At 37.6% G+C, this 27,624-nt stretch overlaps 1 protein-coding gene across 1 annotated transcript in view; it reads left to right on the top strand.

The window, feature by feature from the left end:
• The first annotated feature begins 2,051 nt into the window (after positions 1 to 2,051).
• Positions 2,052 to 27,624, top strand: part of arhgef3 (Rho guanine nucleotide exchange factor (GEF) 3) — a 37,115-nt gene continuing 11,542 nt past the window's right edge. Inside the window, exons 1-3 of the mRNA XM_084740145.1 lie at positions 2,052 to 2,327; positions 12,031 to 12,097; positions 18,550 to 18,612. Coding sequence (XP_084596271.1) covers positions 2,293 to 2,327; positions 12,031 to 12,097; positions 18,550 to 18,612 — 165 coding nt within the window. The 5' untranslated portion in view covers positions 2,052 to 2,292. The remainder of the gene's footprint in view (positions 2,328 to 12,030; positions 12,098 to 18,549; positions 18,613 to 27,624) is intronic.

Here is a 27,624-nt window from a genome sequence, read left to right as displayed (position 1 = left end):
TGAGAACAAGATAAAGTTAAAAATTTAAATTGCTTTACGACTGGTAATCGTTCTTTTGCTTCAGGCTGTGGAGCAAGTTTTAGTTTCTTACAGTAAAACACAGACACACACACACTTCGGTGACATAAAGACCAGCAGACAGCTCTATAGTGTGTGAGCTGTGAAGCTTCACTGCTTAAAACAACAGAAGCCTCTAAAACTCACAGACGCTCCCCCCTGCACAGTCGACCTTCAAAATAAAAGCACAGGTCTTGTGACTGAGGTCTGGCTGCACTTTATTATCTAATAATCGCATGTCTCTTCCTCTGATATCAAAAAGTCTCAATTACTGAAATTATTGAACATCTTTTCAGATTCCTAAACTTTTTTTCTTGTGAACTGAAGATTTTGTCAGAGTTAGACTGCACTTTGTTAGTTTAAACTTTCTGGCACCTTTAACCATTGAGAAATTATTTTCTTAAATGAAAAAAGGCTTAATAATCACAATAATCTTCACAGTATAGAATGGAAATAAGCATCATTTTAGTTGTAGACATTAGTGGCTGCAAAAATAAGGTATTGTATCTGCATTAGAATTGAAAATACCTAAATATATTCCATTTAAAAAGTTATCTTTGCTTGATTAATGACTAAAACCATTATTCTGTTTAAATAATTGTATCTTCTGTTGATCAACAGATTATCAATAAAATAATTAATTGACTAATTAATTGCTTCAGCGCTAACTGGGGGACGAGCTCTTCCTTTTCAACTGTCTCCTCTTTCTTTTGCGATTTATTTAAAGTCTATTATTAAATAAGTAAATATATTTCTAAATTGGTGGTTTTCGAAGGTGGAATTATTTACTCAATTAGATGAGTACTGAAGTACAATTCTGACATACTTTTACTTTACCTGAGTCTTTACTTAACTTTACTGCACTACATTTCACAGTGAAATATTGTGCTTTTTACTCACCTTCATTTATCTGACAGCGTTACTTTTCAGATTAAATTTTTACACAGAAAACCCATTAAAATATATAGAGAAGAACATTTCTGACAAGCGTCTGATCAGTGTTTAATAGTCAGTGAGCATAAAATCACATTAGTGATGTGGTTCTGTAGCCAGGTTGCATCATCATCTACACATGTTTATGTTGTTGCCATGGTGCTTAAAAATCTGCCAATCACAAGAGTCCAGTAGCAGTCCACTTCCTAGTTTATATGAGGTTAGTGTTCACACCTGATGCAAACTGTAGCTGAGCACACGTGGACTGTAGTCAGCGCTCCTCTGGCAGCAACCTGAGCACGGATCAACAAACTGGACTTCAGGGACCAAGTGTAGATTGCAAAGTCATCGTAAACTTTTATAAAACTAGGATCAGTGTACGCTGTCTGTCCAAAAGAAAAGTCACACTCCAACATTTCTTTGATTACAGCACACTTTCACCAGGGCATCATTTCGATAAGCTCATGCAGTGTCACAACATTTATTTCTGTCCAGAGTTGCATTAATTTTTCACCAAGATCTTGTATTGATGATGGGAGAGTCGGACCGCTGTGTAAAGTTTTCTCCGGCACGTCCCAAAGATTCTCAGTGGGGTTCAGGTCTGGACTCTGGTGGACAATCCATGAGTGAAAATCATGTCTCATGCTCCCTGAACCACTCTGTCACTGTTTGAGCCCCATGAATCCTTTTTTTTCGGGGGGGGGGGGGGGGGGGGGGGGGGCATATAATGTTGCTGAACCTCAGTCTGAGCAACTGAAGCAACCCCAGATCATAACACTGCCTCCACAGGCTTGTACTGTAGATACTAGGCATGATGGGAGCATCACTTCATCTTCCTCTCTTCTTACCCTGATGCCCCCATCACTCAGGGTAAATCTGGACCCATCAGACCACAGTTTGAAAACCACTGCATTATAAGACTCCAGACTCAGACTGTGATCATCAGTTTAACTACTTTTCATTGGGAAACTAAAGTATCAAAGTAGTTTTCCTATTACTGGATGTCCATCCATTATGGATCGTGACAACGGCTCTTATTTTGAAGGTGCGACCGGAAGTCAGATACACTGGCTCTGGACGGTGAGATGAAAGCAGGATTTTCTCTTGAATCACGGCGACTCTCAGTTTGTGGTTGAGCTGAATCTTCAGTCTGAAGTTTGAACTTGTTTCAGGGGAAGAAAAGTTTTGTTTTAATCGGCGGACAGTCGACAGAAGACGGACACGTTTCAGAGGAGAGTTTGCAGTTTTGATAATCAGCGGATTGCGAGTCTGTTGTGGATCTTTGGGAGGAGCTGCAGCCCGATGCAGGCAGGTGATGGATGTCAGCGGGGTTCAAGGTGAGCAGCTGGAAACCGGACAGAGATTTACTGACGGTTTTAGTCAAGAAAAAGACAGAAATGCGATAATACCGGGCGTTTTCTGTTGAGTGTGAGGAGTGAAGAATGTGAAGAGACAGGGACAGACAGGGAGTTAACTCTTCCACCGCCTGTCTGTCTGTCTGCCTGTCTGTCTGCATGTCTGTCTGCAGGTCTGTCTGCATGTCTGTCTGTTATAAGAACAGATTTAAAAGTTGTGAGAAGAAGTTAAGAGTCTGAAACATCCTGTCAGGGAGAGGAGGAGGAGTGAAGAGAAAAAGAACAGAGGTTTTTATGGCTGCTGTGAGTCAAGTTTGCCTGAGAATGACTTATAGTCCACACACACACACACACACACACACACACACACACACACACACACACACACACACACACACACACACACAGTCCTCTGTAAACAGTTTGTGATCATGGCTGTTTGGTGTGGAAAATCATGTTTATTTGTTGTTTTGCCAAAAGCCTTCTGTTACACTTCCACCAGTAGATCCTTAAAGGGACAGTTCACCCCAAAATTAAAAAATGCACGTTTTCTTTCCTCTTATCTGTAGTGTTATTTATCCATAAATGGATTGTTTTGGTGTGAGCTGCAGAGTTTCGGAGATATCGGCCGTAGAGATGTCTGCCTTCTCTCCAGTGTGATGGGAGTAGATGGTACTGTGATGGTTTGTGATTTTGAATGACCTCATCATGACCTGGTTACCCAAGATAATCCACAAACCTTGTAATGAGCAGTTTCATGTAAGAAACTACTTTCTTTCTATGTACAGGGCTGAGCATTATATTGATATGTATAATTGTATCTGCATCACCTGTGTTGTTGTAGCTTGTAACAGTGTTTTATGCTGCCCTCTTGTCCAGGTCACTCTTGAAAAAAAAAAAAAAAGTACAGTAGAAGTAGAAACACAGTAATTGCATTAGAAATCTCAGCAGCAGCACTGGACTACAACATTATCAGCAGCACCAGTGAAAACTCATACTGCAGAGCTGCTGTACAATCAGCTGCCAGAAAAGATTCAAAAAATATTCAGACACAAGTTTTTACATGTACTGTGGTAATTACTCAAACACACAGATTTCTGAATGAAACGTAATCAATAAATGATTTTTTTAACCAACAAACTTTTCCTGATCATTGCACAAACTGAATACAAAGCTGTACCGGGCAGGCGGGTATTCTCCCCCTTTTTTACCTTTTCCTTTTGTTTTTTATGTTGTGTCATGTTTGTTTTGATGTTGTAAAATTTGAAGCAGTCCCCTATTCTGTATAAAGGTCAAGCTTTTTGCACGGATGCTTCCAATAAAAATATTTACAGCTGAAATAGACATCCACACAGCCCACATACCTCAGTCTTTGTTTGATCAAATGTGACTTAGTTACAAAATACTAAAGCACATGTTCAGTGACTCAACTTTCCACAAACAGCTGATTGTCAAATGTGTCACTGCAGATTTAGATGATTTTTACTTTTTCAAGAGATTTATTTATTATTCCTTTTAGTATTAAAGATCTGTGCGTTCACAGCAGCCACCTGTCGGTTTGTTTTGGCGGTCAGTGATGATAAGAGTTATCTCTCTCTTCCAGCAGCATCTGTTGGTGTGTTTTTTTCATACTGGGATTCCTCCGATGCTGACAAACCAGTCCCTGCCCAACCCGGCAGGGGAATCTGATTTTACGATCTAATTTTATACACATTTGATTTGGCATGGGCCTTTAAGCCACATGCCCTTCCTGATGCAGCCCTCCTCATTTTTATCTGGGCTCAGGATCGGCTTGTGCATCTCCAGTAACTGGAGAGCAGCTCGGGGTTCAGTGTCTTTCCCAAGAGCCACAGCCGCTCCATGTTTACTGTCATGTGTAACAAATAAAAGCCTTAAACACTTACATTTGAGAAGCTGGACCCACCAAATATTTGGTATTTTCTGCTTTAAAAATTTTTTTTATTTCATTGACTAATCCATGAATCGACTAATCATGGCAGTTCTAGTGCCTTTTAGTCACTTTTTAAAGCTACATTAATTCAAATAATTTGTCCATAAGGGGGCACGTGAACACCATAACAAGTTCATGGACACGACCCTGGCATATTATCACCTTTTGAGTTGTTATGGCTAACTTATTACTTTGTTAAATTCCTGATTCTGATTGGTCAATTACAGCATTCTAAGGTCTGTTCTTCATATCAGGCCGTTGCTATGAAGAACAGACCGTTGCTATGATGAACAGGCTGTTGCTATGGATGCAGCTTTGATCGGAGGCTGTGAAGAAGCAATAAAATAATTTCAAAATGAATATTTTGTGTCAAATTAATGATTTTTTGTAATTAACCACGTATTAAGCAGGATAACGTACAGGGAGCAGGTCATTATGGTGATATAAACCCCTTCAGGATGATTTGAGAGTCCTGCACCACACTGTTGGGGTTTATTTCACAATAATGACCTGCTCACTGTACATTAGCCTCAACATGTTAGCAAACTGTTTACACATCCAGCAAACAGAGCAACACGATCATCCCATCAGAGTTGTGTCTGTTTTCGGTTTTTGGTCTCGACCAACTCTGGAGAAAAATATCTGTCTGTTTATGTTCCACTTTCTTCACCCGACAGACTGAAACAAACAGAAAATGTGCTGAAAAACCAAAACTTGGCGCCAAAAGAGACTAAAGCTCTCTATCAGACACACTGTCACATCACACAGAGTCGTTAGATGTATTGTTAATGTCATGATATTGATCAGTGTTGCTTTGACCTCGTGATAAACAAAATAAACTCCCAGCATGTGCAGTAAAAGCTGCGGCAGCGCGTCCTGAATGTGACCGCGCAGTCATAATACCAGAGGAGGAGACGGAGCCGCGAGGTGACGTGAAGCAGTCGTGTTGTTCTTCGGAGGAATGTGGCAGTGCAGCTGCTGTTCAGGGACAATGAGGATGTTGTTCAGGTGAAGTTTGTTCTGCTGCTTTGTTCTGTCACTAATCATCATGTTTCTAGCTGCAGTATGCTGCTCTGCTGGTTCCAGGAGGGGTGTGTGTGTGTGTGTGTGTGTGTGTGTGTGTGTGACTCATATATTTACCTGTTATATCATTAGATTATTACAAGTAATGCATTCATATAAAACCAGCAGCATTTTGTTGTTGTAGTTGGTTGATGTTCATTCATTTGGAGTTTTGTTTCTGGTCACCTACAGAATGTTTTTGGTCTCCAGCAGCGCCTGAGGGAGATATGTGTCTCTTCAGCTGCTGAATGCTCCTAAAGTTCACCGGTTTGTGTGTCTGTCAGTTGTTTGGTGTTGAGCAGGTAGTGTGTGGAGGGTTTTTAGAGCTGTTTCTCGGCCTGCTGCGGCTGAAAATGATGCTGTAAAAGCAGCCAGCATGAATCAAAACGAGGAGCGTCAGAATTTCAATATTAAATCGATATCAAAGTATGTTTGGAACACTTCATCTCACCACAAAGTGTCACTAAATCCTACACACTGGGTCTTAAACATTTATACTGTTTTGGTGGAGTTTTTGTACGGCTGCATGTGTTCAGTTCCCGCCTGCAGCCCGTTTGCTGTGTGTGTCTCCTCTCTCTCCGCTCCCTTTCCTGTCAGATCTTCAGCTGTCCCTGTCAAAGAGAGGCAAAAAAATCCCCCGAAAATAATCTTAAAAAAAGAAAAGAAAGGAAAAGAAGAAACACAAATATATTCAGTTTTCACTTATATAAAGCAGAGAAAAGCAACACATCGTCACATTTGGAAGCAGAGAATATTTGGCAGTTTTTAAAACTGTTTTCTGACCATTTCAGTCATTTCAGCCTTAAATGTTTGTGTTTGACTGTTTTAGAAGATTAAGATCATGTAGCTTTTTCAGGCTAAAAGTCCTTAGAAAGCCTTAAAATGTCAGAAATTCATGTTTACTAATTAAAAAGCTTTAAAAAGTATTAAATACTCTCAAACTCTGGTTGAGAAGGTCTTAAATATTTGTTTATTTGATGCTCTACATGTGATATTAAATTCACTCCAACTGCATGATTCCTGTACATTTAATCTTTGGAATAATGTCGGATAAATAATCGTCCAAACACACTAATATTTGAACAAAAGACAAACTGAAAAGTGGGGCAGTCATCTTTACACGTGGAGCTTAACTAGATTCATTGTGACAACAGACGTCTATTTAACTAAGAATCGATGTATAAACTATAAAAAAGAGAGACAAATTGATAATAAAGGGGTCTAAAAGACTTCCCTTCCTTTTTATAGCCTCATTTCAGGCTCTTTAACTCAACCAGTTAATGTCATTTTGTCTCCGTTATAATTGCATCACATTTCATTTTTAGTTTTGTTGCAAAATTGGCCTTGAATGTGACTGAACTTGCTGAAACCCGTGGTCACCCTGTGGTGGAGCAGGTTCAGGTTTGTGGGTCTGACCGGGGTCAGACGAGTCAGAGCAGGTCAGTGTTTCCTCCTCTGCCGTTTCCTGAACGACGTCACCACATCGTGTTCAGCTTTTTCCACGGCAGGAAATGTCGTCATGTCATCTTCCACCTGCCTGGAAGATAAGACGGTGCTGCTAACATGTTGTCATGTGATTGACATCTTTTTTTTTTTTTTTGGTGTTTCAGGCTGTGGCAGAAGAAAATCAGAGATTTTTTTTCTCCTAATCACAGAATATTTGAGCTCGGTAGTCATAAAACCTGCTCCACCCACCGTCCACTGATGCCCTGGTCGCACTACATGACTTTCCGAGTCTTTCAGATTACTATCCTGTTCATAATACACAACTTTCTGTCTTGTAAACAGCAACAGTTGTTTTGTTTTTGTTTTTGTTTTTGTTTTTATCAAATATTAAACAGGACTAAAAAGTGCATTTATTAGATACTATTTTCAGTGGTGGATTAATACACATTTGGTGCCCCAGTGAGTAACAGCAGGACGGTGGAGCAACTATTATTTCTCTGTGGCACACAGATATAAGATGTACCAGACTTAGATACACAAATAATTCTCCACTCGCACAATGTAATGTGACGTATATTTGCTTTATGGACCACCGCAAATGTGCTTTATTTGATGAATCATACAGTGTATAGTCGTGTTAGACAGACATATTGACGACTGATATATCGTCCTGATATTTGCCTGTCACAGAGATATTGGTCTATATCGGTAGCAGCATATATGTTGTCCAGTATGTGCCAATATAAAAACTTTTTTTTTAACAGAACAAAATGCAGATTGTATCAATTTATTACGTTTATGGGCGGCATTTAATTTATATTTAATCCTTATTCTTAATTCAGGTTTAATATATACTTTGCTCCATTTATAGTTATTTATAGTTATTTATAACTATTAAAAATATTGGTAAAAAGTTTCTGTTTAAGTCTCCTGACATTTTGGATAATTAAATTTATTGCGAAACTGTGAAACATCCTGCCTTCATTACTACATTACAAGTATTTAGTACTTTTGAGGGATCATTGTAAAAAATGTTTATGTATATATTCTATATAATGTTTATTACATTCTGTATTAAGATACAGGCTGGTATATAAATATCAGGATTTTTTAACTCTCTGTTATCAGCATCGGCTCCAAAAATTCAAAATCAGTCAGGTCCTCATATAAAGACATAAAAGCCTCATATTAAACGTATATACGTCAATACTGGATTACATGCAGATCGTGCTCATACAAATTCAATTTTACTTGATCACCCAAATTAATGACTGGTTAATCAATCATGGATTAATGATTGTTATCTCTAATTATAGAAGAATATCACCAGATATATCTTTTATAACTAATCATGTATGTAAACATGTAGAACAAAGGGCAGAGACACAAATTTCCCAGAATCAGAATTTGTGAAACAGTGAAACAGTATCTTAGTTTGTTCCTCACAAGAACTTTTCAGTTTTCAGTGTTGAGACTGAAAACTGACTGTTTACTGAGAAACAGGCAGACAGACAGAGAGAGAGAGAGAGAGAGAGAGAGAGAGAGAGAGAGAGAGAGAGAGAGAGAGAGAGAGAGAGATTAAAAACAGATGGGGGGTAAAAGATTCAACACGTGAAAACAGAGAAAGACGAAGAGAGAAGCAGCAGCCTGCAGCCAAACACACCTCTGATCTGGATTATAACTCTGTGAATGTGTGTCTGTGGTCTGTGTGTGTGTGTGTGTGTGTGTGTGTGTGTGTGTGTGTGTGTGTGTGTGTGTGTGTGTGTGTACGTGGGTGGGTGGGTGTGTGTGGGAGTGTGTGTGTGTGCATCCAGGGTGGGATGATTTGTGCTATTGGAAAAAGTACAGCAACTCCCAGGAATGAATGAGTCACACACTTAAACACACACATATTTAAACTCTTGTAATGTACACACACACACACACACACACACACACACACACACACACACACACACACACACACACACACACACACACAGAAGAGAAAAGCTTTGATCAGATAATAAATGCACAACAAGTTTCAGGTTTAGTTTCAGGTCTGTTGATAAAATAGCGCTCGCGCTCTGTTAGCGTGTGTTAGCGTGTGTTAGCATCTGGAAACTCAACACTCATGTGTTAAACATTTTGTTGTGTAATGTCCTACAGAGTGCACTCAAATTACCCCACAATGCAGCACATTGAACCCTGCAGAGGGTGTTAGGGGTGTGTGTGTGTGTGTGTGTGTGTGTGTGTGTGTGTGTGTGTGTGTTTCCTGTAGCAGGTAAGGTGACTGGGGGCAGGAAACAGAACAGGACTGAGTTGCAGCAGCTCTTTGTAAATCCTTCACCAGGTCCTTCTTTAGTTCTCAGTCTCTACTTGCTGGTTTCAAACTGATTCACTGGATCAGGTTACTCTAGTAAAACTAAAGGAATGTCCAGTAAAGACTTGAGTAATGTTTACATCGGTTGCTAGGAAACATCTACATAAACAGGAAGTTACTGTAGCATCACAAGTTGTAATGTAAGGCTGGATTGACACGGGGGAACTTTGAACCAAGTACCTGCAGGTTGCAAATTGCATAAAACTAGTGCTGCAATGATTAATCGATTATTAAATTAAATGTCAACTATTGTGATTGTCAATTTATCAGATTGAGGTTTTTTTTTTAAGGGAAAAATTCCAAATGCACCTTTTTAAATGTGAATATTTTCTGGTTTCTTTACTCATCTGTGACAGTAAACTGAATATCTTTGGGTTGTGGACAAAACAAGACATTTGAAGACATTGTCTTGGACACTGATCAACATTTTTCACCATTTTCTGACATTTTGGAGAACAAACAACTAATTGATTAATCAGGAAAATGACCAACAGATTGATCGACAATGATTGTAACAGGATTAATTAATCCATTCATAGATCAAATTTATTGATTAATAGGTCCAAACATACTGGAGAACATGGACGTGGATTTTTCACCATTTTTTGACATTTTATTGACGAAATAACTGAACGATTAATCGAAAAAATAATGGACAGATTAATCGATGATCAAACAGTTGCAGAACTACATGAAACATAATTTCCATGCAACTTGACAGTTACATGAAACAATTTAAAAGCAAAATATTTCACAAAAAATAGCTATATCAAGGTTATATCAAGTCACAGGTGTCATTGTCACTTCGTTTGGCCCTTTGTATTTTATTTTGTGTAATTTTCTCACTGATAATATCATTTTGGACGTGTTGTATCACTTCTTCTTCTGGCTCTAGCTGGCTACTTTCATAATGGCTGTCCCTGAGAAAGAAGAATAAAGCTAATGATTTATTAAGTCATTAAATAAAAGATAATCGACGAGTAGGTGTGCCTCAAATGGTTTAAAGACATGACATGGAGGCGAAGTGACTTGGGTAAAAAATAAAATAAAATATACAGAGATAGATGGATAGTACTACTTAATGTTGGGGTTGAACGATGTGAGCTTGGTCCTGAGTGAAATATTTTTGGATTTAGTGCTCATAAATGTATTAAAGGACACTGTGTTTCACCTCGAGGGGATGAAAAGTTTATATCTCATAATTGGCTGCATGGTTTTAGTTTTGCACGATCTCAGGTCATGACTCAGTTGATGCATGAATTTTGGTAATGATTAATACACTTCACAAACCAAACTTCAAGAAATGTCCCGTCCGTCCTACAGAGCTGAAATTTCTTCAGCACATCCCCTGAATTATGACAAAAAATTTTGTCTCACTGCAACCTGTGGTCAGTTCAAGAGTCCATCATTCTATATTTTTCAAAATATGCAAAATCAATTAATTAACCTCTATGTCTTCATTCAAATGTGACCAAAATCAACACAGACATTCTGTAGATGGTCGACATCAAGAGTTTTAAATTCTGGTCAGACTGCTCAAACCGTGAGTCTGCAGTGATGATTCATTTAATATCTTGCCCTAATTTAAACTGTATGCAAATCACTTTCTTTTTATGCTCAGTGTTTGATGAAACGTCACCAAAACATTTGACGAAACACCAAGATTTTGACATTTGTGAGGGTTTCGAGTTGAAACAGTTTGCCTCAGCTTGTAAGAAGGTGTGTAGAAACCACGTCTCCCCAGCGGTGGAGTCTGTAAGCCGCCTTCTCTGGGGATCCAGAGGTTGAGGGCTGAAATCCACATGTGACCAAGTCCCTCTGGCCAACAGTATGGTAACCTCTGCATGACTGTGTGATCAATGCTTGTTTCTTACAAGCATCCAAATACTCCCAAACTGTTTGAACACTGCTCATTGCTGCTTGTGATTAACACTAATATTTTTCTGTTGCTACTTGTGATTCTGTTTGGAAGTTTAATTCATTATAATGCATCTTATTTTTTTCTTTTGGTGTTATGTAATGAAGTAGAAGTATACAGTATGGAAATACTTAAGAGTTCAAGTACGGTACAGTGTGTACTTTTCACCTCTTCCCTTTTACTCCTCGGTCTAAAGGGTCATTTATTAGCAGATATGACACATTGTGTGTTACGTAACGGTTACAACTGTCAGAAAGTAGGTGTAAATATTTCGTGTCAACTAATCCCAACCCTATTAAAACGTTTGTGTGGTGCAAAATGTTTCAGAGATGCACAAATTCTCCACTTAGTTAACACTTTAAGTGTGTTAGAAAGAGGCTGAGGGGAAGTTTGAGTTAAAGAGCAGGACTGTTCCCATGATGTACCATCTGTGAACTCCTGCCTGGATCACTGTGTCTCACACACACACACACACACACACACACACACACACACACACACACACACACACACACGCACACACTCAGACCAGGGCGTGTGCGTGATGATGTAATGTGTTGAGGCTGAACGAGGATTGTGACCTCAGATATTTTTGTGTTTTTCTCCTTGACTTTGTGTTTCCTGCCCGTCTGCTTTGTTCTCTGCAGTGACGTCCAGAAAGTCTCAGAAATAAATAAACTTTCAGACTCTGCAGACACTCGAGTTTGTTTACATGCACTGACCAACAGACACCAACAGGGGGAACTCTGATCAAACTCAAACCACGCTGCCTTCAAACGAGGAACAGCAGTTTACATGTCAGAGAGTTCAGAATGTGGACTTTTTTTTTTGGATCTGTTAAAGTTTCTGTAGAGTTCATGAAGAGTGAATACAGCTGAATTAAACTTCTCTCCTCCCTTCTTCTGTCTCTCTTCTCCTTTTTCATGTCGTCTCTCATCTGTTTCAGGTCGAAGCTGCAGAAGAAAACTTCCTCCTTCTCTCTTCTCTCTCCTGATGGCTGGTCCCTCAGAGGGGTGAGAACAAAAATGATCCTCATTATTCATTGATGACTGATCACTACATTAAAACATGGTACAGGAGTCTAGATCAGTGGGTCCCAAATAGTGTGAGGAAAGTCCTGGTTTGTGATCTTATTATTGCAAAATGCAACTATACAAAATGTTACTAATGAACTTTTAATTTGCTGTGTCAGCGCTTTCTTTGTACACACTCATTTTCTAATACGGAGACAAATTACTGTGAAAATTTCTTTTAAAACCGTCTCTCAAAGTGAACCCCGGGTTTCTCTGTTCATGCAACCATCAAATGGTGAGAATTATTAGTGCATTAGTATCTTAGAGCTGCACGATTTGATAAAAAAGTCACATTATCATAAGTGGAAATTTTCATGTTCATATTACAATGAAAAAATAAAATAAAACCGTGATGATGTGATATTTATTTGTAGTCCAGGACATCTCTGCAGCACCTCATTATAATGCTGTTTTCTCACATGTTTTGCCTTCTGGCTCTGTGAGTTGGATATTGCACTTGTCCATATTGGGATGTTGTTGCGATTGTGATTAATTGTGCAGCACTATTTTTAATTTTGTGACCTGTCTTTAAATCGACATGTTGTGATGCAGTGTTACAAAATTTAAAATGAATTCTTAAAGTATTTTATTAATAAATGTTTCATAAGTGATTGTAGTTGTTGTTTATAGTTGTTTGTCAAGTTTCATTGGACATTAGTAAATAAAAATAACATTTTTTCAAGTGATAATGTGTTATAGAGGTTATTTTGCATGGATATGAATACAGGCGTGCCTTGAGATTTAGCTTCCCCTTCAGCGTGCCTTTGACAAAATAAGTTTGAAAACCACTGGTTTAGATAATAAAGGGTAAAACTGAGAGGGTTTCCCTTCAACAACATCTCAGAGAACATAATGGTTCTAATATCACAGAACACAGGAACAAAGGAGAATCTGATTGAGTTTGTTTCATCAGTGAGAGGTGACTGTAAATGTGTGTTAAACTGAAAAGACAGCAAATAAGTGAAAGTTGGAATTCCTTTAACAAAACAGAAATTTGTATTTTCATTTTTGTGGTGGAAATGCTGAAAAATCGGTGCCGGGGAAAAGGAGGCTGGTGTTTCCTGTGAGCTACCTGCTAACATGACAACGTAACATCCTGATGTTTAGAAGATGTTTGACGTGGTCACAATCTTATTTTAATGTGTTAGCATGCTAACATTTGCCAGCGATGATGGTGGAAACTTTCCAAAGTTATTGCACAATTTGTGTGTTTGTAAACATGGATATCTGTGCGAAAATGGTACTTCATCCAATAGTTATGTCATATTGATCTCAATATATCACAGTGGTGAAAAAAAAAACTTACATTTGCTCAAGTTATGTAATTAAAATACAAATTGTAGGTACTTACCTAAATCTTTTCTTTTTGTGGCACTTTCTACTTCTGCTTCTAATAATTATCGATTAGTACATAAACAGAAAATAAACTGGCAACTATTTTGATAATCGTTTTTTTTATGCAAAAATATTTAATTCCTGCTTCACAAATATGAAGATTTTCCTTTTAAATATTTTAATTTATTTGTGATAATTTTTGAGGCGTAAACTGTCAGTTGGAAAAAACAAACCTTTTGCAGCTCTGGGTAATTGTGGCAGCAATTCTTATTATTTTCTCAATTTTCTACAAACCAAACAATCAACTGATTAGTGGAGAAAATAATCAGCAGATTAATCCATAATGAGAATGATAATTAGTTGCAGTCCTATACAAATAGTTAAAAAAAAAACTCAACCACCTGCTGCAGTAAAATCATTTGCATTAATACATGAGTCATAATAATCTAATAATATAATATATAATAGGAGACATTTCTCTGCAGAGTATATACTGTACTTCTAAGTATTTTTACAGTCTGGTATTAGTACTTTTACTTCAAGTAAAGTATCTGAATACTTGCAACACTGATTTAGCGCACACTTTCCACTTTTTGTGAGATACTTAAGGATTTTTTGTGTGATTTTTATAACCCATAGTTTATGTCCTTTGTGTCTCTACTGCTGGTGTCTCCGTGTCTCCTGTAGCTCCTAATTATAGACGCCCTGTTTCCCCTGACGACCGTCACTTCCTGTTTGTCCAATGGGAACCCAGTGGACACACACACACACACACACACACACACACACACACACACACACACACACACACTCATTGTGAGGTGTTCCTGTTCCTGAGGGTCTGTTGATCCACTCAGAGAGGTGGTCAGGCTGAGGAGGAGAGGAGCCGCTGAGGAGGTTTAGACTGTGACTGAGGAGGTGAAGAGCGGAGGACAGGGGACAAAAAGAAGGTCGAAAACAGGAGAGGACGAGAAGGAACGAGAAAAGGGTCCTTAAAAGTCTGACTGAGGAGACGTGTCTCGTGGAGAGACAAACTGGAGGAGAATAAAAGAAGAGGAGGTGTGCAGAGTGTGAAGGAAATAAAAAGAAAGGGGAAAGAGGAGAACAGCAATGTGACTGTGCAGGAGGTTATTCAGAGGAGGAGAGAGGACTCAAGTGATCACAGACGCCGTGTGAGGAGGAGAAAACTAAGGAAGGACAGCTGATGTGACTTTGGGGTAAAGACAAAGTGACCTGGAGGAAGAACAGGAGAAGAAGAAGAAGAAGAGGAGCAGCAGATGAGTGTTTGCAGAGAGAGTTAACAGAGTGTGTTTGAGGAGCAGATCTAGTCTTGATGATGGGCTGCTGTCTGTTTGTTTATTATCGGGTGAGTCTCTGCATCGCTGTGATTTATCCCACAATGCATTTTAAGAAAGAATTCAGGGGTTCTTCTAACACATTACAGGTCGATCACATTGATGAGACCCTGAGGAACCGTCATCTTCTTGCCGCACTGGGGGATGAACAATTAATCTAAATATTGTCAAAATCAGAATATGGTCAAGTGCAATTGTTTTGAAGAAGGTAAAATGTGTTCATTATTATAAATGAAGCATTGTGCTGCTGCAGAGTTGCCCCGGTCTACAAAAGATATTCTCCTTACATAAAGGGAACAGTCACAGGGTTCAGAACTCAGTCATTTTCAGATTGTTCTGAGTGAAAATGAAATGCAAATAATTACCATTTTTAAACCGTGACTCATATTGCAATCACCATATCTGTCAAAATAATTGCAATATGATTTTATTTTTGCATATTGTTGAGCCACATGTTGTACGATGTGTTTGTTGCTTCATATTTTATTTGCATGTCGTATCGTCAAGTGTTTGGAACATTTCTTATCAATTTCTCACTTAGATTAAATTGTTTGAGGTGCACTGATGGAGCTGCAATGTGCTCCGGTGTTTTTGTTCTTGGTTGCGTGAACCACACTACAGCCGTGATCCATGCAACGCCCGGATCCACAGAGCTGCTTTTGAAGTAATAATAATCATAAAAAAAATAATGATAATTTTGTGTGAAGCCAAATAAAAGTTGTTAAGTTAAAGGTAAAAGAAGAAGATAAAACATGTGAAAATGTAAAACACAAAATGTCAGTATAAATAAATACAAATAAAACAAATAAAAGCAATAAAGTCGATGAAAAGAGGACATCAAATAAAAGTAGGTCTATAAAATGGATTAGAAAGAACAATCGCCTTTAGATTTAAGACTTTGGTGTCAATACTTCTTATATTAACATGAACATTTCTGCTAATGGGGCCAGACTCAGACAGGATTTAAAAGTGATGAGTAAAATATTAAAATCAACTCTAAAACAAACAGGGAGCAAATGTCTGCACACATTTCATGCTGCAACTTTGTGCGATATCTTCATTAGGGCTCCAATTAATTGTTCAAATCATAAAATCTCAAGAAGTTGTCATCTTAAAATTGCTTTTTTTTTCTTTTTTTCTAAAACTTAAAAACTCTTCATTTATGGTCATAAATGACAAAGAAAAGCAGCAAATACTCAAGTTTAAGAAGCTGAAACCTGCAAATGTTTCAAATTTTTTGCTTGAAGAATGACTGAAACAATTAGTTGATTATCAGAATCGACCAATCGTTGCAGCTCTAGTTTTCACACTGAACAGCCTAACGTGCTGTGTGTGTGTGTGTGTTGTGCAGAGATTACGGTGCAGTAACGACATTGATCAGTGTGACGAGTTTATTTCACAATAATGACCTGCTGACTGTACATTATCCTGTACTTTAGGCAGAGCCAGGCTCGCTGCTTCCACCCTGTTCCTAGCCTTTATGCTAAGCTAAGCTAAGCTAAGCTAACAGTCTCCTGGCTGCAGCTTCATAGTTTGTGTACAGAGATGGGATTTTTTTTTATCTTATCTTATCTCATTTAACTATAATAAGTGTATTTCTCAAAATATCAAACCATTCCTTAAAAGTTAAGATAAATTGACATTAACTCAAACATTTCAAACATAATCGCTGTAATATTTAAACTCCAGTGACTGAAAGAAGTATCAGTTAATAAGTACAGTCACTGATGTGAATAAGACAGACCTTATATGGACTGGAAGATCAGACTCCTCCCTCTCTTTGGTTTCTATAGCGACAGCGACTTAAAGGTAAAGTCTGCCAGGTTATATAACGTCCGGCCAACAACAAAATCTCAACACAATACTGAACAAACAGCAGACTTCCTGCAATTGTTACTCTCTGCTACACCGATCCCAACATCCTCCTCCTCCACCTCCTCCACCGCCTCCTCTACTCTCTCCTTATCTCCTCCTCTCTTATGTTCTCCTCTCATCTCCTTGAACTTCCTCTTTCTTCTTTTCCTCTCCTCTCCTCTCCTCTCCTCTCCTCTCCTCTTCCTCTTCCTCTTCTTCTTCCTCTTCCCTCTCCTCTTCCTCTTCCTCTCCTCCACTAACCCGGTTCTTCAGGTGTTTGTGCGATTTCTTCCTGTTTTTGTTGTCGTGGCAGCGTACAGGAACTGCGTGGCTCTTTATCAAGTGTAACAACACCTGTGCAGCTTCCCACCAGATGAATGGTGGTTGCCATAGTAACCACAGAGGTTACCTGAAATAAACAGAATCAGTCTTGATTGTCTCGCGCTTGACTCACTTTCAAAGCAACGAATCATCATCATGTTGTTAGCACTTTGATTCTGATGCAGATGTGGATGAGTTTAAACATGATGGTACAAAAATCCACATTACTGATCAAAAATGACAGTTTGTTGATATTTTGTGAAAGCACCAATAGTGGTTACCCCCCTCCACTGTCCTGAGGACACTCGTCAATACAAAGACCTGAATGAAAGTAACTAAGTACATTTACTCAGTCTTAACAGTTTTGTCCATTTGTGTATTTCCACTTTTGCTCCACTACATTTGTCTGATGGCCACAGTTACTGAACACAATACAAACATCACAAACATCACAAAACATCAACTTTGACACAACGATGACATTACTGAAAAAAAAAGAGAATTATTTTAATATAAACTTAATAAACTTTCTTTTCTTTTTTCTTAAACCTTTCTTCTCTCTTTTATTTCACTTCTTTTCCTCTTCTTTTTTCTTTCCTTTCCTTTCCTTTCCTTTCCTACTTCCCTTCCTTTTCTTGTCCTTCCTACTTTTCCTTCTTCACTTAATCTGAAAGTATGAAACTCTTTGGAGAGAGAAAGGCAGAGAAGAGAGACAAGTGAGAAAAAATAAACTGGTGAAAAATAAAGTTGGAAAAAAAAGTTTTGGAAGGTGGAAAAGAACTGATTTGGTCCTGATCATTTTGTTGTTGTAATACTCATTTTGGCCACAAGAGGTTGAGGTGCACCACTATCTCCTGTTCTAAACTAAATGCATTCATGTTTCCTTGCAGGTGAGTTTTTATTTCTCCATGCACTCTACACACAAGGTACATATATATTGTGAGTTTGCAAGTTATGTAACATAACTGTCATGTCTTTGTTCAGGTGAGAAACATATATATGTACTTTGTGTTTATAGTGCAAAAAGAAATTAAAACTCGCCTGAAAGAAAACGTGAATGTTAATTAAAAAAAACTTTTAAAACAAAACTTTTTTTTTTCATTTGTTTCACAAGAACTTGGAAAGATTATCCTGACAAAACCTTTTTTTCTTCTTCTTTTCTTCTTAAGTCATAAACAGAGGAGATAAAACAACTTCAATTAGACTCAGAAAATTGATTCTTCTTTCTCACTTGCCTCTCTGGGCTTCTATAAAACTTTCAATTAGTGCTTCTATTGAGCTGTACAAACAGAGTGATCAGAAACTAAAGCAGACAGCAAAACCATGCACAGTTCACTGTCAGTGGGTTCATCACCGCAAACCACACCTTCACATCATGTTTGAATTGTTTGATTCAGTGGGAAATTAAAACATACTTTCATGGAGCTGTAAAAGACTTTAACTGGACTGAATCAGAGCAGGTTTGTATCGATCAGCGCTTCTTAAAGTCCGTCTAACACGATGCTTTGTGTGTTTTGTGTGTTGCAGAAGAAGAGGAAACAGGCCAGCAGAGATGCAGACTCTCTCAGCCTCTGCAGTCTGGACATCAACGTAAGTTCAGCTCCTCTAAACTAACTTCTCTGTGGTGCATAAGAAGCTTCAGACGCCGCTCTTGCCTCAGAAAGTGGTGCGATGTGTCAGAGAGGCTTTAGTTTCCTTACAACCTGCTGACTTTTAACTACTTCCTGCTTCTGTGGTTACGATGTGTTCACACCCTTCAAATACAAACTAAAAAAAGAGTGAAGCTCAGGAAGTGATGCTGCTCCACTGTGTCTGTCTGTGTTGTCACCTAACCTGAACCTAAAACAAAGTTTTTACACAGAGCTTTAAAGAATAACTTGACACTAAGCACACTTCTGTATTCTGTATTGTATTTTATATATGCACTATCAGAGCTCTGCCCAGGCTTAAGAAGGCCACGGCATATGTAGTCTTAATTTCAAATTTACAGAACTGAAACTGGAATATGTTAAATTTGTTTATTTTTAATGACCCCTCAGCGCCCACCTGGGGTTGATCATCATCTGTGACTTAAATGGAAGTTTTCTTTTCTCTCTAAGTTGTGTTTTGATTATAACTTCAACTTAAAGTCATACTGTGGACAAAAGTTGTGTTTACTTTCATTGTAACTCAAAAGATGACATCATCTGTATCCATTGGTGGAAAGAGTTACATTACTAAAATGTTACTCAATTACAAGTAAAAGTACTGGTGTTAGAAATATACTTCAATAAAAGTACAAAGTATTTTTCTCAAAAATTACACACTCAACTCATTTTATTTTCCTAATTTTATTTTTTCTGTTTTTTGGGGGGGTTTTTTTGTCATTTATTTCTCATTTAAAGTCAGAGTTTAAGTTTCCTTATTCAACAAATGGCTCCACTAAACAAAACAATTTATTGATTAATAATTAATCATCAACATGCTCACTCCAAATGTTTGCTGCCGCACCATTTTGTTTTATTTTTCAGTTCTATGTCTTTGTTTTAATTGGCTCGTCTGTGATCAGATCACCTGATTGGCTGCAAAAATACAGATGAAAGGTTTGGATATTGATTCAAATTGTACTCATACTCAACTATGACTTTGAAAATAACTAAGTACATTACATGGTGAAATTAATATTTAAGTACAGACTTGAAAATCAACCCATAAAAGTACAAGTACCCCAAAAAACTACTTAATTACAGTAATGTGAGTATTTGTAATTAGTTACTTCCACTGTCTGTATCCTTGATGATGCATTTCTTTCCTCATAAAACATTCACAAAGCTGATTTTTTTTTTTTTTAGTTTAAAACTTTAATCGTTTACATCCACTTTTACCAGCTGGCATTTACGTTTCACGTTCTTAATTCTTCATGTGCGCAACAATCACACTGACGCAGTCGTTGGCGGTGAAATCACTGTTCTCAGGCTTCTTCTTCGCTGGTTTTGCTGGATCATTGTGACGTTTGTTGGTTGTTACCACCACCTGCAGATCAGTGGGAGGGTGTGAAACCATTGGCAGGAACATCTAGAGTCCAAACATCACACATAAATGTGAAACGCTTTGATTTTGGAATAGATTTGTCAGGAAATCAGATCAGAGACTCACTAAAAGGATATTTAATATGGATGTTTCATGTTCATCCTGGGGCTAATGAGGCTAAATCCTTATTTCATTTGAATGATTCCTCTTCCGGGGGTTTGGATAGTTATGAAAAACTTGAGTTGTGCTTTAAAAGAACCTTTTATTGTTGCAGATTTTATTAGTCAAGCTTGTGAGAGAAGGTAAAATATTCTATTTAAGACCCGGCTGTGAAACTTTGTAATGAAAGGAAATTGTTTGAACACTGCAACTGTAACCCATGAGGGCTGGACACTTTGTGTGCATGACATGAAAATAAAAGGAAATCAAACAATTGTGGCTGCAACTAACAATAAATTCATAGTCGATTATTTTCTCATTTAATCGATCAATAGTTGTTTGCCTATAAAATGTCAGAAAATGATGGAAAATGTTGATCAGTGTCTCCCGAAGCCTGAGGTTATGTCCTCAAATGTCTGGTTTTGTCCACAACCCAAACACATTCAGTTTACTGTGACAGATGAGTAGCTGGTGATTAATTTAATTGTCAGTTAATAATTGATCAATTGGTGTAGTGATTCTATGAGTCACACCAACTTTTTAATCCAGTGACCAGAGACAAATAGGATATTTTCCCAAACAAAAATGCAGATATTCTTTTGATGATAAATTAGATTTTTTTTCTAGTTTTAAATGACACTTGACATATTTGAACCACCTGGCAGGAGAAGTTGGTTTAGGATTTTTCAGCGGACCAGCAGGCAGACAGATTCAGCAGCACTGTAACGGTCGTGGACGCTGCCGCAACTGCGATTTTTGATCTTTGCACTTTATTATCTTGTGCGCAGACGGCGGGTTATTGTATATCTGGATCCTGAGGGGCCCTTGGTCCTTGTGTTGGACCCCTCCTCGTGTACGTGTCTGTATTTTTAGCCCTCTGCCCGTTCCTTCCCGGGCGTTTCCCCTCCCTGCTCACTCTAACACAGGATGTCCACCCTGTTCAATACACCGCAGTGTGACAAACAGACCCAAACACACCATCAGTCTTATTCTGTTACAAACCAACGGCGGCAGACAGTCAACCTGAAATAAATTACTTTCTATTGTTTCTCTACTGTTAAGTCCCTATAGCTCCATGAGTCACGCACAGTCATATTGTGCTCTTACTGAAACTCCAGGACCTGGAGGACCTGTTTTATCTGATTTATAGGTCAAAGGTCATGACAGGAGTTTAGATTTTATATCAACATTCACTTCAGGAGCAGCGTCGTCTTTGTCTGGACTGGAGATGAGTCAGATCAAAGGTTAATGCCAGTCAATCGACATAAAGATAATGATGGAAAAAATATCATCACAGAGCTTAATAAACTTTGTGATTTATAGCTGAACTGTCGGACTGATGTACCAGATAAAGTGGCCAATGAGTGTATGTTCAATTTTAAGTTTATCTGTAGAAATTCACATGTTCGGATGACCTGCTGTGTACTGACTCAGCTACACAGTTGCTCAGTTAAAGGAATAAATCAGAAAATGACCACGACACATCAGCAGAGATCAAGGAAAAGTGTTAAATTAAAAAAACTTGCGTCCCTGGAAACAACGCTGCAGCCACGGCGTTCACCTTTGAGATTTCTATTCCAGGCTGGAATAACTGTTTTAGTTTGCCTGTTTTACGTAATTTAGAGTTCAAATTAATGCCGAATGTTCGCAGAATGAGTAAGTGTCTGTTTATGAGTCATAAGAAATCATATCATCATAATAATCTTTTAGAAGGAGCAGATGTTTATTCACTTAATTCAAGTGTGTATTTTCAGATCAGTGCACTTTTGTTTTCAGGATCACGGACTAAAGTCTACACTGACAGACAACTGACAGTTATAAACAGCTGATCAATCAGTGGAGAACTTAATGTCGCTTTTTACTGTCAAATTATGATGCTGCATGCGTCCTGCGCTCCTGCGGAGTTTCTGCAGCCTGCAGAGTTTCAATCGTATCATATATTCAATAGGATTTCTACCTATTTAAAACAGTCTGTGGCGCCAGTTCTCTACTTGGACAGATTGTTCTTTTAATTGTAAGTGTATCAGCTGAGTCTAGTCTAGAACCCTCCAATAGATTTACAGTTAGTGTTCGCATTTGATCCTTTGTGGGAAATGACAGTTTAACTCACTGGTAAAAATAAGGAAAAAAGTTGAGTATCTTAAGAATTAAAATAAATAAATAAATAAATAAATTCATTCATAAATATACTCAGTAAAACAACTAGAGTACAGAACAGAATTAACTCCTCTTAAGCCTGCCTCTTACTGTCATTTAAAGCTGCGTCTCATTTACTGTGAAGGCTGGTGTTAGTCTATAAACAGGGTGGTTATAGATGTTTTCTCTGGTTAATTAATAATCAGTGTCCAGTGTTCATACTGAGCCCCTCAGGCTCTCATGGTAGATTAACAGTTATTGATGTGGTTCAGTAAACCAAAGCCTGGATTAGTAAACTGAGAGGGAAGATGTGTTTTCTTTTGCCGTCTTTCAACAGTAACAATAACTTTTTGTCCTGCCTTCAGAATAAAAGCACACTATTTTTCTTTTTTTTGATTATCAAGGCCTTTTTGCTAATAATAAGGTACTTAATTACATAATGTAATTCACAACAAGAGCTTTCTTTTTTATTTATCAAGGATTTTTGGACAATAATAATACAAGACTTCAATTATGTGAAGTCAGAATTATAACTTATGTCATAGTTAAAAGATATTCATGAATATAACACAGTAAGTCATAATTATGACACCACAATAATAAGGAACAAAACCTTTCAGATTAAATTGAATTTAATCGTCACAGGAAGTTGTGTATTCAGTTTTATAATTTAGTTGGCGAAGGTTGGGGAGCCAAACAACGCAGTTTAAAGGAGAATTAAGATATTTTTCAACTAGGGGTGAACTTTATTCTCACAGTCCATTGGTCATATTAACTTTACACTCACCACTTCCTTTGTAGAGGTAAAATATATCAGAGAAAACCTCACAAACCTGAAAACTTTCCAAGTAGCTTAAGGAGTCCAAGCAGTCAGGAGCAGTTATTGTAGATAACTCTGTACTTTATATAATAACAAAGCTTTATCATACTAACTGTTTCACATTATATATATTATTGTTATATTTTTAAGAAATTGTTTCCTAATCTATCTTAGACAAAATTTTCAATGAGTACGAATAAATAGATGAAGCGACTTAAAATTTCAAGGCAGGACACTTTGAGCCCAGCTCAAACTTCTTTTAAAATAACCTTTAAAACGTTTTGCTGACTTATAATCTTTAGTTGAGATAATTTACTGTTCTTCTTTAGATAAACCTGACTTCTGGAGTTTTAGAACCTAAAAAAAAAAAAAAAAATGGTCACAGTGAGCTGTGAACCTGCAGTTAACACAGTTTTTGAGTGTCTTAAATTCAAAGCTTATCTAAAGAACAAAAGTAAACAAAAGTTTTCAACCATTTCGTGATATTAAAGAACCACACGTCAGTCGAATTAAAAGACATCTTTATTTTTTACACAGCTTTTGTGAATGCTCAACTCTGATTGGTCAGTTACAGCACTATACAGTGTTTTTTCCTGACTGTCAGACGCTGGTATGGACACAGTTCTGATCATGGACTGTGAAGGATGTAGTGGAAGAAATCAAATCATTTTTAAATCAATATCTTGTGTCAAATTATTGATTTTTTAGTAAGTAGCTGTGTAATAAGCGGGATAGCAAACAGGGAGGGGTCATTATGTGTAAATAAACCCTGACCGGGTGATGCAGGAGGCCTCTTGAATCACCCTAATGATCTCCTCACTGTACTTTATCCCTGACGTTAATGTATGTGCGATGTGTCACAGTTCAGATGAAATGAGGCGGGTTTCTGTGAGTCAGTCGAGACAACTGAATCTGTTCTTGGACCCTTTGGTGACTGTTGTTACTTCTCTGGGCGTCCACGACCCAGATGACCCATTTTAGAGACAATGGCGCTGAGTCAGAGGGGCGGCTTTTGTTCACCGTTACATGAAGTCTGGTTCATGTCATGTCAGAGGTCAGTCGTGATGCTCGGATACCAGTCACTGATTTCAAAAGACGCCATGGAAACGCTTCTAAAAATGACACAGTGATCGCCGTTGTTCTGTTGCTTCATCACAGATGATCCAGGATGTGTGTCTGTGTGTCTGTGTGTGTGTGTTTGTGGACATTACATTGACTTATATTAATTCCCTGGAGACTTAGCCATGCAGCTTATTATTTCTTTTATTATCATCTTTTAAGTCTCTTTTAAAAACAAACTTTTATGTGAACCACTACCTGCGCTCTGACACTTTAGAGTCTTTGTTTTAATTGCGTTTTCTTTGTTTTGCCCTTTACTGCTATTTTTTCTTTCTTTTGAAGGGTTTTTTGCCCTGTGTAAACCTTGTTTGTAGAAAAGTGCTATAAAAATAAGGTTAGTTTGTTGGACATTCTATATTTACCTGGAGGGGGAATTATTTTTAATGGGGGACCACATGAGAAATTGATCAGACTGCCATGGGCGTGATACAAATATATATATAAGGTCCTAATAATGAAATGATCAGAAGTGTTCTGTATAGAGCACTACTACTGTGGATCACCCTTTCTGAACTGCCATATTGAATTGTGGGCTAATATTTTGATTTTGATTAAAGTTACAGTTTAATATAAAAGATACAGTTCATAATCATCACCAATGAACACAGCACTGACCCCTTTCAAAATAAAGGTCTGACAATGGTTCATTTTTGGTATTTTCGTGACGGGCTTGTGGGCCATGGGAAACCTTTCAGTGGGCCGCATCTGGTCCCTGGGCCGCATTTTGCCCAGGTCTGAGCTATACAGACAAAAACAAACCAGAGTAAACAAATAAAAAGCTAGAAAAACATAATAATAATAAAAATGATTAAAAAAAAAAACAAAAAAAAAAAATAGTACAAAAATAGGCAGGATAAGACAAAACAGCAATCACACTTCAGGGCCCCCAGACAGAGCAGAATAATTCAAAAAATCCCCCCAGATTGGTCCGTTGGCGTCGTCTCTATCAGTCATTCTAGTCAGCATGGATTCATAAGAGGCAGTTTTTGTCATGTTCTTTCATTTCTGGGAGTTTCATTGATTTCCAATACCTGAGTATTGTTCTAGCAGCTGTAATGACTCTATTATTGTTATTTAATAATTGATTAATCCAATCTTTTCTCGGTCATTTGATTCATCGTTTTGTCTTCAAAATGTCAGAATATAGACGTCCACTTTGGTCTTTTTGAGATGCTGGAAGCAGAAAAAAACTGGAGATCTTGCTTGAAAAACAACAGAAACAAATGATTAATGATCAAAACAGTCGCTGATTTCTAATCTTGTCGACCACATGCACCAACGTGGCTTTGTGACATGTTTACCACATGAGTAACACAAGCACACACACACACACACACACACACACACACACACACACACACACACACACACACACACACACACACACACACACACACACACACACACACAGAGTAATTAACTTCAGAAGCAGTGTAGAAGCAGGGCAGAGCTGTGTCTGCCTGCAGGCTTCTCTCTGTAGTAATTAAAGTTCAGATTGACATTGACTGAACCATCCCAGCACCACCAGCGGCTCCAGTATCAGCTCCAGTAGCATCATGACAGGGTGTGTATTCAGGTCATGATGAAACATTAAGATAAACTGTTGAATAAGGAGTTAAATCTTCAGGTACTTTTTCCTCATCTGAGTTTTCTTTGTTCATGTTCATTTTATTACTTTTATTTTTCAGTGAAATATTGTGCTAATTCCTTCACTACATCTCCCAGAGGACTGAGCTATATTTGCAGGAGTCATTTTGCTTTTAAATTATATGATTAGAGTTAAATATGATGCACTGCTGTAGATTAAACATGATTAAACTGGTTAAACCTACAACATGTTTTTAAAAGTCTCAGTTTAATACTGATGCCTCTATACGACCTACATAAACAAACGAGACCATCAGCGAGGAGATCGGCTGATTCTTTACGGTTATTCTTCCTGCCAGCAGGTCGGATTCTCCTTGAAATCAGTTGAAGCGATTTACAGCCTGCAGACCAGACGTCTGTGTTTACATTTTCCCAGGCAAAGTCATCCTAGGTCAGCCAAGTAAAAAAGTAGGAGCAGGAGGAGGATTTTTATTTAAATTTTATTTTATTACTGATGTTATATTTTGTGGTTATGGCAGAGGAAGGGCCTCCAAAATCAACAAGTTCCTTGTAGTAGCTTTAAAACTGCCAGCAGCTGGATTAACTTCAACATGAAAACACTTATGAATGAGGACTTTTGGGACATCCACTCATGTCATCGCCTCATCACTTAGGAATTTATTTTTCTTGGGATCTTCAGTTTCATTTTTAGAACAGCAGGACAAACATTTAAAAACTTCAAAAGATTTAAATGAAGGCAGGGTTACACAGTAAATTTATATATCAATAAGAGAACTGCTGAAAGAAAATATTTTAGAAATAGTGCAAACGATAATTAAAGATAGATAAGATGATTTAAAAAATACAAATAGAAACAGTAAAATAAATCAAATGTTGTATAATTAAGGCAAGTCAAGTCACTTTTATTCATATAACACATTTAAAGACAACAGTAGTGACCCAAAGTCACAGTGGGTTAGAATCAGCCTAAATACAGACATATAGGATTAAAGGAATAGTACATAAAAGGCAATAATACATGATTTAATACAATAATACATACAGTATCATACAGACAAGACAAGACAAGACTAAAAATGGAACAAACACCAGATGTAAGACAACTAAAATGATCATCAACAAATAATCAATAAAATCAGAGTCAAAGCTTAAAAAAGAAATTTAGGACAAAATGAAATAAAACCAACAACAAATAAAAGTGATGACCGATGATAAAAGATCATTTGGCTAAAGGATACATAGACCTCAGTCCCAAACCCGTTAGTAAAATCTTAAAAACACTTCATAAATATCAAGTTTAATTTCTGAAAAATAAAAGTCTCAGTAGTTTCCCTCGAACTGGTCGTTGTAGTCTTTATCAAATGTTACGCAATCAGGAGGAAAGTGAGCATTTGTTGGAGGCGGCACTGATCCACAGTTTGTGTTCTAGTGAGTATTTTCAGCAGCAGGACAGAGTGGGATGGAGTGCAGATAAAGTACAGTGTGTGTTAGGGGCATAACAATACATCGATCTGGACTGATGTATTGATTTAAAATTCACTGATCTAATATGATCAAAGCGAAAGAAAAATATTGATCTATCATCTTTAAGATATGCCTTTATTTTGAAATTCTCAGGGCACGTCTGTGTCACAAAATTTAGTTGCTTTTTGTGACATAAATGTAACTGAATTTGTTAAATGGACGCATCTAATATTGATCATAGACCCCTGAATTGAATCAAATCGAAATCATATTGCTGCAGACCGGAG

Source organism: Lutjanus erythropterus, chromosome 2 (genome assembly GCF_056507025.1).
Source record: "Lutjanus erythropterus isolate fLutEry1 chromosome 2, fLutEry1.hap2, whole genome shotgun sequence".
Classification (NCBI taxonomy): domain Eukaryota; kingdom Metazoa; phylum Chordata; class Actinopteri; order Lutjaniformes; family Lutjanidae; genus Lutjanus; species Lutjanus erythropterus.
Note: the sequence above shows the minus strand (reverse complement) of the source record. Positions and strands in the feature narration are given on the sequence as shown.